This window comes from Macaca fascicularis, chromosome 20 (assembly GCF_037993035.2).
Source record: "Macaca fascicularis isolate 582-1 chromosome 20, T2T-MFA8v1.1".
NCBI classification, from domain to species: domain Eukaryota; kingdom Metazoa; phylum Chordata; class Mammalia; order Primates; family Cercopithecidae; genus Macaca; species Macaca fascicularis.
In genome coordinates, this window is record NC_088394.1 from 42,999,208 (window position 1) to 43,012,953 (window position 13,746).

A 13,746-nucleotide genomic window follows, 5' to 3' on the forward strand; every position below is an offset into this window, starting at 1 on the left:
CTGTAACTATTTACAGAGACAGACCAGTGGTAACTACCTTCTTTCTTCTTCCTTTGTGCCCTGATCTGTGCCTGATGCTTGTGAAACTCAGAGGAGTTTCTGCCTTCTTTTGCTCCCTACTCCGTGTTCACCTATCTTGAGGTCTACTCATCCATGTTTCTAAGCTGTGCTATGGCTGGGGCACTGTGCACCCTGAAAAGACAGCTTGGCTTTCCAGCCCACCCCGTGCCAGTCCTCACTGCCTCTTCAGTGACCGGAGGCAGCAGACTGGAACCTGCAGGCAACCCGGGACAAAACGCATTTTTTTTTTAGTTCATCTTCACTCAAAGATTAATTTGAAAACATAAAATGGTTCTAAGTGTAATAAAATAAGGTTGCTCTTATTATCATAACTAGGATTACTTTATTTTGGAAGCTAGTAGATAGGAAATGCCAACTTTGCCCTGGAAGGAAATACAGATTCTGTGGGCATAAGTGATCTAAATTCTTTGCCACTTCTAGACTTTAGAAATTGAGGCAAGCAAGGAAATCAGAACAAGTTTTTAATTCTAGTTCAAGAGTCAAAATTCTTTTCTGTAAAATGCCAAATCTAGGATTAAGCATATTCTCATATGGCCTGGAAGTTAATCTCTAATAAAAATCTACTGCTTAAAAAAAATTTACACTAGACAGTGCATACTAAACATGCACCTAGTCATTAGCTTTTTAGGCTTTTGTAGTAATTAAACCAATTGCAAAAATACATTTTAAAAAAGTTAATACAGTAAAGCAAATTCAGAGTTTTGAATTATTAGCAGAGGTATATAAAACATAAGTGATTTTGCAGAAAGCTAAAAAAGATATCCAAGATAATCTTGTCATTTATAGTAGCTCGAGCTCCAATTGTTCTCCAAAACTCAAGAGATATGGCACACAAATGTTTAATTTCTAGAATACACGTCTCCTTTAGATTTAAAAAAGATCGGAAAAGCAAGAACACAAGAGCTCTTCCTGCCTAGTATCAAGCCTGTATACTGTTAACAAACATTGCTCAGTAAGAATTCACAGGTGCCAAGGAATCATGGCAGCAAAACTGTAGAACAGTGTTACATACATTTAAATGGGAAACATAATGCATTGAAAAAATTATAGAATTACATTTCAATTCAGAATGACTGACAAGCTTACATGGAACATCTGGGCTGCTGTTTAGGAGTGCTTGACTTTTAAAACCCACAGCTGACAAAAGCAAGAGGCAGCAAAAAAAGAAAAGAGTACTGGGGTTCTTGGGACCCTGGGGCTGACTTCACTTCTGTGGGCTTCAGTCTTCTCATTAATACACTTGGGCCAGATAGTCTTTCTTGGATCTTTAAAACCACCAAAAACTCAATGATCCTTCTGGGTCTAATCAGTGTGGTTCAAGGCATATTATTTTTAATTCTTGCAATAAAGTGACATGAACAATACATAGCAGACCCCATTTTGCAATAAGAGCATAATCTCCTTTGAGAATTATTCTTGAAATCACAACCAGGCTTCTCCCGTCCCCTCTCATCAGTGAACACACTCCTGAAACAGAGAAGCATTCTTCTCATCAGACATTGGCAGAACCATACAAATGTTCAGAGGCAGACTTTCAGGAGGTTCTTTTAAAGTCTAACAATTCTATGAAGCATAGCAAAGACACTGACATAACCGCTGTCGGGTTAAAGAAGTCTTTGAAATCTTTCGTGATGTGAAATGTGAACATTCTCTGCTTTTTGTTAAACCTTTAAACTCTCCCCACACACAAAAGAATATCACACCTTATTCCTACATGCTTTAGATGTTGGGATTAGTAGGTTTCCTGCAATAGATCTGTGGGCATTTGAGGGATGATACGGTGAATTGTGGATGGAAGGTGATGGTGACAATATTCTACAGATATACTTAATACTGTTTCTGAATTGAAGATATTTACGCCCTCCAGATTTGCATCTTGTGTTAGATGTGTTTAACACTGGGGTACTCTGTGGGGTGCCCTGTGGACAGTTAATACTGTGTAATGACTTCCACAAGATGGCTACATTTCATGTCTTGTTATTAAATTTTATGGCTTTCCTTTTAGTAAGCAATTTGTAAAGTTTTCTCACTGATCTCAAAGATTAAAGGCTATATATACAGCAATTAGCATTATTCTGGCAATAATGTCTAAGATGTATTAGTTCCATTCTCACCTCTTCCAAAAGCATAGACAACTTTAATAAATGAATGAGATCTAATGCCCATCTATGATTCAATGAAGGCGTATAACACGTGACAGGCTAAGGCTGGCTTAGCTATTGATCATCTGGTTCTTTAGCTCTATCCCCGAAAATACAGACTGACCCCAAACCAGTGTTCCCAGATGACATTAAGTTGTGCCTTCGCTGGGTGTTAAGATGCACCATTGTAATCTCTGCATTCTGCATCTTTTTTCCATTCTGAAGAAATGTTCCTATATACAGACCCTCATGCTGTAGTTCAAGAGGAAATTAGCCTCTGCACATAAGTTTGTTTTCTACTGTGAAAAGCAAAAACTGTTTGTTTTAGCAGCCAGAAAATTCAAACGAAACTTATTATCTCAACTTTACTTGCTACGTTGACTCGTATAAAACTGTGTACTTCTGTTCTGTTTTACTGTTACATGTCTTCTTTAAAGGCTCTGTATTTTGCAGGCATCTTCAAGACCTTATAAAATAGAAATCAAATTTCAAAAATAAAGTTACAAGTGACTACAGATAATACAGTTTAGCATACTGTATTATTTGTTACTATAAAGATTAAATATAGGTTTAACAGCTATTTTAAAAAATGAATATAATTTTACATAGAAAATATGCTAACTTCCCTTTTATCATCATGAATGAGATCATAGTTGTTGTTATATTAAGTATTTGTTATGCTGTTCAAATGTTGGCTGGCATAAGTTACCTACTAAAATGCTTATTCAGCATAACTACTGAAAAAACTTAGCTGTCTCTGGTATTAGTTCATTGAATATTATATGCATCAAGTCTTTTCATGTTTCCAAGTTGTATTTTTAAAATAAGAAACTATGGTGACTTAAAAAAAAAGTTTAAATCATGAATACATTACGTATAGGTTTTTCCGTCTCCTAAATATTATCTACTTTTTAAAAAAACATAAACTTTGATATAAGAAAGCATTCTGAGGCAGTGTATATCATATTTAAGGTCACAATTTTCACTAATCTGAGAAAACACATATATGTAATATTTAAAAGTTAATGAAATCCAGTGAAACTTCAACTTATTTCATTGAGAATTTACTACCAAAATATAGAAAACAAGAATTTACCTCTTTTAAATGGCATGTCTGTATTACTTACAATTTGATAAATGAGTTCCTTTCCGTACATACCTTAAGATCCACAACCTCAGTAGCATAAATAACATGATTAAAGGGTCAGGTACAATGTATATTTTAATATAGGATTTGTGTAGTGATTTAGAGCAATAAATATCACACAGTGAAAAATTTATCACAAACTAAATACAGTAACAAAAGGAAAGAAAGAGCTTATGTCCACATTACCAAGGTCTTTACAATAAGTTACAGCGTCCAGGTCCAACACAGCATATTTGCATACAAAGCCGCTGATGTGAACACTGAAAGGAATCTGTCCTGTAGGTCTTTCATCTTGATTTAATAAAGTTTGTACAGTATCAAATAATATCAAAAGTCTAAAAAAACACAATGAGCATTTATATTATGTTTATAAATTATTGTTTATATACCATAAAAAAAGTCAAAAGTGCAGTTTAAAAAAAAGTGGAAGTTGTTATTCTTGATAAGAGCTAGAAAAATGTCCTGTCCCAGGTAAGAAGCAATCTCAAGGCTCATCCAGTTTCTAAGGAATTTTAACTCGCATCTAACCTTGGTTACCATATGTGGTAAGCAAAATCAGTAGAACAGGAGCTATGTAACAATCTAGCGAAGAGAAACATTGCAAATAAACGTAATTATAGGCCTCTCCCAAAGTGAACGAAATGACTTTGTTTACTGGAATGAATGGGCTGTCACTGAATGTGACTATACTTGGGAAACTTCAAAGGCTTGCTAGAAATTTTTATCTTTTTCAAATTGTTAGTCATAGTGGGCAATGGTACCTATATCCCAGGATTATGAAATTTTCCAGTATAACTGAGAAAAAATGTAATTGAAAGGTGACAAATATCATCTATTATTTCTCACAGAAAATGAGGAATGAGGGCCCAGTAATTAAAAGGCAGAAGTACAGAGATTAGCCAAGAAGAAACAGATGGATGAAATACAACTGGGTCTTAATTGGCACAGTAACTAGCTGTATTTTGACACATTCAAGAACAAATGCCTATATTGAAATATGTGGTACATTAACCACTTGTATTTATGTAAGAAACTGAAATGGTAAAAGTATAGGCTTATAAAACAAATTAAATTTAGAGAAAGGAAAAATAAAATGTAAAGAAAAATCTTAAAGTTTATTGTGGCATCAAAATATTGACAGAGCTGTATCAGTCAAGAGCAGTCTTCCCGTTGCTAAAACGAATAGGCAGCCTGAGTCTGGCTCCATCCAACCACCTCTTCCAATGCTCTTTAACTGGCAGTGCTTCCTATAAATGATACCAAGCAATAGAGATGATTATTGTTTCCACTGAATAGAGTAAGTTCCTTGATTGGTTTAACATATATAGACTGCCTGAGAGAATAAAAACATCACCATACAATAGGTTAACGGTAAATCAAGGTCTTCGTAGTTGTGATGGGAGAAAAGGGTTGGCTGCTGGAAACAGTATGGTGCCTTGGAGGCTGCGTACATACATACTTAAGAATTCACGTCACCTTTAGCAGAAGATTAGAAGTCAATGGATATGGATGCTTGTGCAGAATCTTCTCGCCCCCTGACATAAATTTCACAGGGAATCTCCTCCATTACTCGGTCTTCCAGGGCCTGCTCAGGGCACTCATGTCCCTGTTTGAAAGTGTAACTACTTTTCTTGAAGGTGCTGTTAAATGTTTTCATTGGCTGTGGTTGTGCAAAGTCATTTCGGAAAGGAAGTTCCATGGAACTGAGGTTGGTCCTGCTTTGTTTGACGCTGGAGGCCTGCGACCCACAGTGGTGGTCATGGATGCAGCGGGAGGCGGTGGAGGAGCGCCGCATCTTCTGGTAGTTGTCCAATTCTTCCGACAAGTCTGCCAGGTCTGCAGAAATCTCTTTGTCCCTTAGTGAAAACAGTTCATAATGAGGAGGATCAAAGACTTCTTGGAACCCGGTTTTATTAAAAGCAGTTTTGCAAGCCATGACCTTTTTTCGAGGCTGTTTCACTTGTACCAAAATAGAAATAATGAGAAGGACCAAGACAATCCCTGAAGTAACGCCAATAATTGTCCCATGAGTCTTAGTGATTTGTTCAAATACTCCTGATTTTTTCTTTTCTGTAGAACGAAAATGAGAAATGTTAAGTGTTCAAAATACATTAATATGAATCCTGGTACAAATTAGTAATGTATTTTTAGGTAAAGCAGAATACTTGGGCCAAATATACTACAGACAATGCAGTTTACAATAAGGTTTTTAAACAAATAAAACAACCCCATTAAAATTTCTGTCTAAAGTTACCAATCACAGTATAGATGGATAGATTACAGAAAAGATAAAGTTCTTGGTCCGTTTCTTCAGAAGACACACAGATGCACACATTCTGCAAATCAAATCAAATACATAAATACAGACGATGCCAAATAAATACTCTTGTTCTATCAATTTTAGCTTTCTGCTTTATGGTAGGTTTGACCAACTGCCGTGTTCAGGTATACCCACATCTACTGACCACAGGGAGAGCAAACTAACATCGTCAGACTAACCCATCCAGTATATTATCATGACCTACTGTTTTTGAATGATTAACTGAAAACACTTCATGTCAAGTATTTATAACAGCCATATCAGATTGCAGTAAGATATTTACTGAACTCTTACAGCAGGGGACCTCAACCCCTGGGCCACAGACAGGAACTTGGTCTCACTGCAGGAGGTGAGCTGCGAGGGAGCGAGTGAAGCTGCATCTGTATTTGCTGCTGCTCCCCATCACTCACGTGACCCGGAGCGCTGTCTCTTGTCAGATCAGCAGGCATTAGATTCTCACAGCAGCAGGGGCCCTATCGTGAACCGTGCATGTGAGGGATACAGGCTGTGCATTCCTTAGGAGAATCTAATGCCTGATGATCTGTCACTGTCTCCTATCACCCCCAGATGAGACTGTCTAGTTGAAGGAAAACAAGCTCAGGGCTCTCATTGATTCTACATTATGGTGAGTTGTATGATTATTTCATTATATATTACAATGTAATAATAATAAAGTGCCCAATAAATGTAATGCGCTTAAATCATCCTGAAACCAACACCCCTACCCCACCCCTGTCCCGTGAAAAAATTATCTTCCACGACACCAGTCCTTGGTGCCAAAAAGGTTGGGGACTGCTGTCTTAGAGGATAAAAGGTAGATCATCTTTAGTTCTGACACAGTGACCTGACAACCAGCTTGCAGACATTCAACCATTACCGCAAGCTGCATTTATCTTTCAGTGAGTACACACTGGGAATACAGCATAGGAAATGTTATGAAATAAAAAAAAGCAGTTCATAGAATGTTTCTGTTTTTATGTTGTAAGACAGAATCTGCAAGTTGATTTTTATTAAATAGTGTTTCCACATACTTCAGGCTAACCTCTAAATTATTTTGACAACTAAATAAGGTATGTTTACAATACAAATGACAAACCTCAACAACAGTAACAAAAATAGGGCAAGGCATACCACTATATCTTTATTTTTTTTGAGACGGAGTTTTCGCTTTTGTTGCCCAAGCTGGAGTGCAATGGTGCGATCTCAGCTTACTGCAACCTCCGCCTGCCGGGTTCAAGTGATTCTCCTGCTTCAGCCTCCCGAGTAGCTGGGATTACAGGCATGCGCCACCACGCCTAGCTAATTTTTTTGTATTTTTAGTAGAAATGGGGTTTCATCATGTTAGCCAGGTTGGTCTCAAACTACTGACCTCAGGTGATCCGCCTGCCTCAGCCTCCCAAAGTGCTGGGATTACAGGCATAAGCCACTGTGCCCAGCCACAATACACTTTAGAACTTAACAGTTTGTAGACAAAAAATGCTTTCATTTAGAGTATTTTTCTTTGTTTTCACCACATCCCAGGTGTATGATCCATTTATATGTTTCCATTTCTGTCAAAGCAGCTATGCTAAGCACTGTTGTAGAAAATAACATTTTAAGTTCTTAATGAAGGGTAATAGCCACTCTTTTCTCAAAAAGGTTGGCCTTTACATCAAACTCACCTTTACAATGATTTTCATCCCAAGGGTATGCACAATTTTGGACACCATTACAGACTAAAGAATTATTGATGCACATGTTGCTATGGCAAAAGAAAGTGCTGCTTGTGCAGGGAGCTGCAGGAAGAGAAAACAGTGTTGCGAAGAGCAGGCACACCACCCGATTTTGATTTATTTCATACATAACAAATCTGACTTTATGAGTACTTTCTTACCGCAAAGGCCTTTCTTTGAATAAACTCTGTACTATTCAAACAATAAGACAAATGTCAATATTCTCTGATGCTGGCTCATTCCAACTTTTTCTTATGCTAGGCCCCAAAAGGTCACTTTTAATGTAATGATAATGAATGTATTTTCAATGGTTCTTAAGGAACCAGTATACAGTCTGGTAAATTTTTTTTCAAAATTTTGGAAGACAGTGTTGGCAAGGATGTGGAGACACTGGAACCCTTCTGTACTGAGGGTGAGAATGTAAAATGGTGCAGTCGTTGTAGAAAATTATCTGGAGGCTCCTCAAAAAGTTAAACATAGAATTACCTTATGATCCAGCAATTTTACTTTTAGCTACCTACTCCAAAGAACTGAAACCAGGAACTCAGTTACTTGCATACCAATGTTCACAGCAGCATTATGCACAACAGCCAGAAGGTGGGAACAAACAAAATGCCCATTGATGGGTGGATGGATAAACAATGTGGCATCTACAAGACAATGGAATGTGATTCGGTCATAAAAATAAATGAAATTATGATACATACACCACGGACAAAGCCACATATTTCACTTAGCATAATTATTTCTAGTTACTTTTTTTTTTTTTTTTTTGAGATGGAGTCTGGCTTGTCACCAGGCTGGAGTGCAGTGGTGTGATCTTGGCTCACTGCAACCTCCACCTCTCGGGTTCAAGTGATTCTCCTGTGTCAGCCTCTCGAGTAGCTGGGACTATAGGCACGCGGCATGCCCGGCTAATTTTTGTATTTTTAGTAGAGACGGGTTTTCACTATGTTGGCCAGGCTGGTCTTGAACTCCTGACCTCGTGATCTGCCCGCCTCGGCCTCCCAAAGTGCTGGGATTACAGGGGTGAGCCACCGCGCCCGGCCCTATAATTACATATTAATTATTGTATGAGAAATATTGTATGATTCCACTTATTGAGGAGCCTAGAAGAGGCAAATTCATAGAGACAGAAAGTAGAATAGAGGTTACCAGGGTCCAGAAAGAGGCAGGAATGGGGAGGTGATGTTTAATGGGTACAGTTTCAGTTTGGGAAGACAAAAACTTTCTGAATATGGATAGTGGTAACGATTGCACAATAATGTGAATGTACTTAATGCTACTGAACCGTACACTTAAAATGGCTAAAATAATACATTTTGTTATGTATATTTTACCCATAATAAAAAAATCCAATCTTCTGGATTCAAAAAAATTGTTTTAAGGACACTAAAGGTATATGGAATATATACCATATAATTTCCTACTTGTGTAAGTTGTTCTTTCAGCCTGGAATGGCTCCTTCTTTCTCTTTGTGGCGGCCACCTACTCATCTTTCAGTATCATCTCAAATGTTACCATCTGTGAAAATCCCCTTGCTTCTCTGGGGTAGCCAGTCACTCCTGTGTGTTCCTGTCACACTCCACATACTCCTCTACTTGGCACCTCCCCTTGTATATGTAAACCTTTGTTAGAATGGATTATTAGTCAGTGTGCTTACTTCTGTTAGGAAATAAACTCCTAGCCTGGAGGCAGAAGTCCAACAGAGTAGTATTAAGTATTTCAGTGTAAAGAAACAAACAAAACATATGAAAGTCAAGAAGTGAGGCAGCTTATTATTTTCCCATTCAGTACGACAGAAGCCCAAAAACCTTAGCCATTTTTTTTCTTTTTGAGATGGAGTCTCGCTCTCTTGCCTAGGCTGAAGTGCAGTGGCGTGATTGCAGCTCACTGCAGCCTCTGTCTCCCAGGTTCAAGCAATTCTCCTGCCTCAGCCTCCCCGAGTAGCTGGGAGTACAGGCACATGTCACCACACCCAGCTAATTTGTGTATTTTTAGTGGAGACGGGGTTTAACCATGTTGGCCAGGCTGGTCTTGAACTCCTGACGTTATGTGATCTGCCCGCCTCAGCCTCCCAAAGTGTTGAGATTACAGGCGTAAGCCACTGTGCCTGGTCCGAAAACCTTAATAATTTTGACTTCTAAAATTAGAATTGGACAAAATGTATTTCCTGCCTAAAAGGTTCTGTACTTGTGATTTTCAGAAAATATTTGCTGCACCAAGGAGGGAGAATCAAATATTGCTCTATGTTATACTGACATATCTCAAATATTTTTTAGTTTTCAGAAGGTTTTTCAAGATACAGTTAGTATCTATAATTTTACTTGACTAATGAGATTTTTTTCTAAATATTATCTTTCTTTTAATAAATATATAATAAATGTAATTTTAAAAACAGCCATGAGCATTATTTTTTTTTCCCCTCCAAAGAGAAGACTCTTTCTTTAGAGTCTTCTTCATAGGAAGAATTCATAGGAATTCATCCAGACTTCATAGGAAGTTTGGAATATCTGACCACATTCTCCAATTGCAGTACATTATTAATAATAAAACCGACAGTTTTTCATTCATCTGTCTTACCCACTTTGTCTATTTCTCAATGGGCTGTGAACATGGGCTGAAAAAACAGGCATTTATTAGGTACCTAGATAACTCCAAAACATAATCTGACAAATACAGGTCCATAGTGAATATCCAAAATTGCTTTGCTATTAAGAGTATGACTATAATCTCTCTTTAAGCAGAATGCCCTAAATGGTATTATTCACCCAAGTTCCAGTACAACAGGTTAAAAATTTATAGTCATTATGAACTAGGGTTCGTTTATCCCCTCCCCATCCTCACTGTAAGCCAACCTGCAGTTGAGTTCAGACTTCTTTTTCTATATACAGTTCAATAGTCTTCACACTAAACTGTTAAGCTTGTTCACCTGCGGAGTACTCATCCGCTGCAGTTCAAAAGTATGAGAACCCCTTGGTGGCTGACATGACTGAAGGAGTCCACAATAGCTACAAACTGTGAAGGAACTTGGGAAATAGCACCATGGAGCAGAAAGCAAAAAAAAACAACGGGCTAGTAATCAATAAAAACGGTTTCTATCATCAGTTAATCCACATTTTAAGGTATTTAACCTCCTTGGGCCTTGGCTTCCTCTTTTAAAATGAAGGGGATGGAATACAGTGTATCTCAAACTTCTGGTTCTAAAATTTGATGAGATTATGGAAGTAGTGGTCTCAATCATGATACTTCTGTTTTAGATTTAAGTTCAAATGATGTATATATCTAATAAGTAATTTATCCAGAAATGGCTAACCTGTCAAAATGGTATCACTAAAACCATTGAAATAATTACTTCATGATTCTCAGATAACATTGATGGTTCCAGCTCATCGGAAAGACAACAGGTGTCAGTTACACAAACATGCCATCATATTGAGGGCTGGGGAGTGTATGGTGGTGTTTTATTCACGCTACAAAATTAGCTAGTGCATCTACTTGGGTTTGTCATAGATATCATAAAACTGTATTATACTGATGGGGGCACTGAAAAATATTAAAAAATGGCCAAGAGAAACATGCACCATTTTTGATTTCCTCATTTCTACAAACTGGAGGTTTTTTAAATTTATATACCACACTGTAATTCTATTACATACAATATAATTGTATATTATGTTCTATTCTACTATCTATTTTATCTAGTTCACAAAAAGGGGATGTAGGAAAGATAAGCAATTTTCAAGACAGGCTGAATGAGGTAATAAACAGCACTGTGGGTCCCTGGCATTCGGATTTCATGAATAAAACTGTCATTGGTTTTTAAGGTTTATCTACAGAACATTATGTGACCCCCTCTTTGATGGCTCTTTATAACTTCAAAGGTGGCCTTAAAGACAGGTTTACCACTCCATGTTCATCACTGATTGAGCAGTGAGAGGAAAATGTCTTCAGTTTTTATTATAAATTCTTTACAACTGCTCTCCGTATTATTTAAAGTGATTAGAAAACAGCACTGATATTGTCAGATTTTGTTTCCCAGAAATGTGAGTTATATTAATAATTACACCTACATTAACCTTTATGGCTTTTCACTGGGTAAGCATGGCTGGAGGAAATGACAATCAAGCATCAGTTATTGATATGGGATTTTAATGGTATGCTTCAATTCAAATAATAACATGATTGAACTACAAGTCTTTATATAAATAAAAGACAGCAAAAATAGTGCCAGTTATTAACTCCACTTATAGCCTGAGGACTCTCTACTTTCTGCCGTTCCTCACTGCTGGGTCACGGTGTGGAAAGGAAGGGGAGGGCTGGGATTTTATGTCTCCCCCAATTTCAAAGAGATGTGGCAATGATGCTGAAGGATGGCTGTCCTTCAGCAAAGCCTGCAGGGGGTCCGCGGGCAGTATGTCACCGAAAATCATATTACGGGTTTATTCTAATAAAAATGTCTGCTGCTGCTTTCACAGTTCTAGTCCTAGAAATTATTTTCCTAAAATCATATCTTTCTTAAAGAGTGAGGTATGTATTAGTATTCAGTGCCTGGGAAGAAGCCAAATATATCCTGATTGCTATTCTGTATCATCCATTTTAGCAAAATTATTCTGTTTCAGTTATATCTGCAATCGACAATGGGTAGGCATGAACTGAATCTCTCATGCAGAATTAGCCCACTTATATAAATCTCTTCTGAAATACGAATTGTTTCCATGGATGAAATCGTAACAATTACAAATCACAGCTTAGAGGAGAACAAAAGAAACAGTTCAATAATTTGAATTAGTGATAAGCATGAAAAAATTTACTAATTGGAGCTCTGAAATTTGCTTTCCAAATGAAGGTTTTTCCAGCTGGTTCTTGTTTTTAAAAAACTCTGTTAAATCCCTTATTTTAATCACACACACTTTTTCTGAAGGGGCGGCTTTCTTCTTGTTCTTGGGTGATAAAGCTAAATTTGGGATACAAAGTTAAATCTATTGCAGCCTTACAATTTAAACTTAAGTCTTACATTTGGTGATTAGTTAATATAAAGATATCACTTGAGGGAGGCTTTTCACCTGTTTAATTATCAAGATTTGTATTAACAACAACAAAAAATTAGTGTATACAGAGAAAATACCTTAACTAAAACACATTAAAGAAGAATTTCTCATCATGGATATAGACCAGTGCTGTCCAAAATAAATATGTGAGTAAAAAATGTGAGCAAGTAGCCACATTAAAAAGTAAAAAAGAAATTGGTGGAATTAATATGACTTATATAGTTTATTTAACCCAACATATCTGCGCAGAAATAGTTAACATTATAGCAGGCCTGAGGGTGCTACCTTTGGAAGGTTCTGCTTGCAAGACTGGCCCTTGGGTGCCATCCATTCCCTAACTTCATTGTACCTAGACTTTGTATAAAAGATGTCATTTATGCCAAATACTTGCTTTCCTGGTAAGAGTTTGAAATTTTGATACATGCAAAGCAGAGGGTGCCTATGTGACCAGATCCTGATAGGAACCTTGGGTGCTGAGTCTCTAATGGGCTGCTTTTTTTTTTTTTTTTTTTTGAGACGGAGTCTGGCTCTGTCCAGGCTGGAGTGCAGTGGCCAGATCTCAGCTCACTGCAAGCTCCGCCTCCCGGCTTTATGCCATTCTCCTGCCTCAGCCTCCCAAGTAGCCGGGACTACAGGCGCCCGCCACCACGCCCAGCTAGTTTTTTGTATTTTTTAGTAGAGACGGGGTTTCACCATGTTAGCCAGGATGGTCTCGATCTCCTGACCTCATGATCCGGCCCATCTCGGCCTCCCAAAGTGCAGGGATTACAGGCTTGAGCCACCGCGCCTGGCCTTCTAATGGGCTTCTCTGGGCAGAAACACTGCATATGTGCTACCGCATTTTTATTTTTTTTGGAGACAGAGTCTCGCTCTGTTGCCCAGGCTGGAATGCAGTGGCATGATTCATAGCTCACTGCAGCCTCAACCTTCGGGGTTCAAGTGATCCTCCTGTCTCAACCTCCAGAGTAGCTGGAACCACAGGTGTGCACCACCATGCCCAACTCATTTAAAACTGTGTTTTTTTTTTTTTTTTTTTGTAGAGATGTTGTCCCATTATATCGCCCAGGCTGGTCTCAAGCAATCCTTCCACCTTGGCCTCCCAAAGAGCTGGGATTACAGGTGTGAGCCACTGTGTCCAGCCCATGCACATTTGCCATTGTTGGAGAAACAGGCATACTCAGAATGCCCCTCATGGAAAGGACGCGGTATGCGGACCTGCGCAAGGATAGGTCCAAACCCTGGCAGCTTCTCCCTGGTGGCTCCCTTTTGTTGTCGTCCATCCCAGCTGTGAGTG

The 13,746-nt window shown here is 38.1% G+C and overlaps 1 protein-coding gene across 18 annotated transcripts in view; it reads right to left on the reverse strand.

The window, feature by feature from the left end:
- Positions 1-1,391: 1,391 nt before the first annotated feature.
- NETO2 (neuropilin and tolloid like 2) overlaps positions 1,392-13,746 on the reverse strand; it is a 63,802-nt gene continuing 51,447 nt past the window's right edge. For 8 of the 18 annotated variants that reach the window (XM_015442732.4, XM_015442731.4, XM_074026736.1 and 5 more), the window contains 3 exons: positions 7,962-8,051; positions 7,351-7,464; positions 1,392-5,439 (listed from right to left, as the gene is read on the reverse strand). In XM_015442732.4, coding sequence (XP_015298218.1) covers positions 4,859-5,439; positions 7,351-7,464; positions 7,962-8,051 — 785 coding nt within the window. In that variant the 3' untranslated portion in view covers positions 1,392-4,858. The remainder of the gene's footprint in view (positions 5,440-7,350; positions 7,465-7,961; positions 8,052-13,746) is intronic. The other 10 variants (XM_005591843.5, XM_005591842.5, XM_074026738.1 and 7 more) reach the window with 3 other exon arrangements.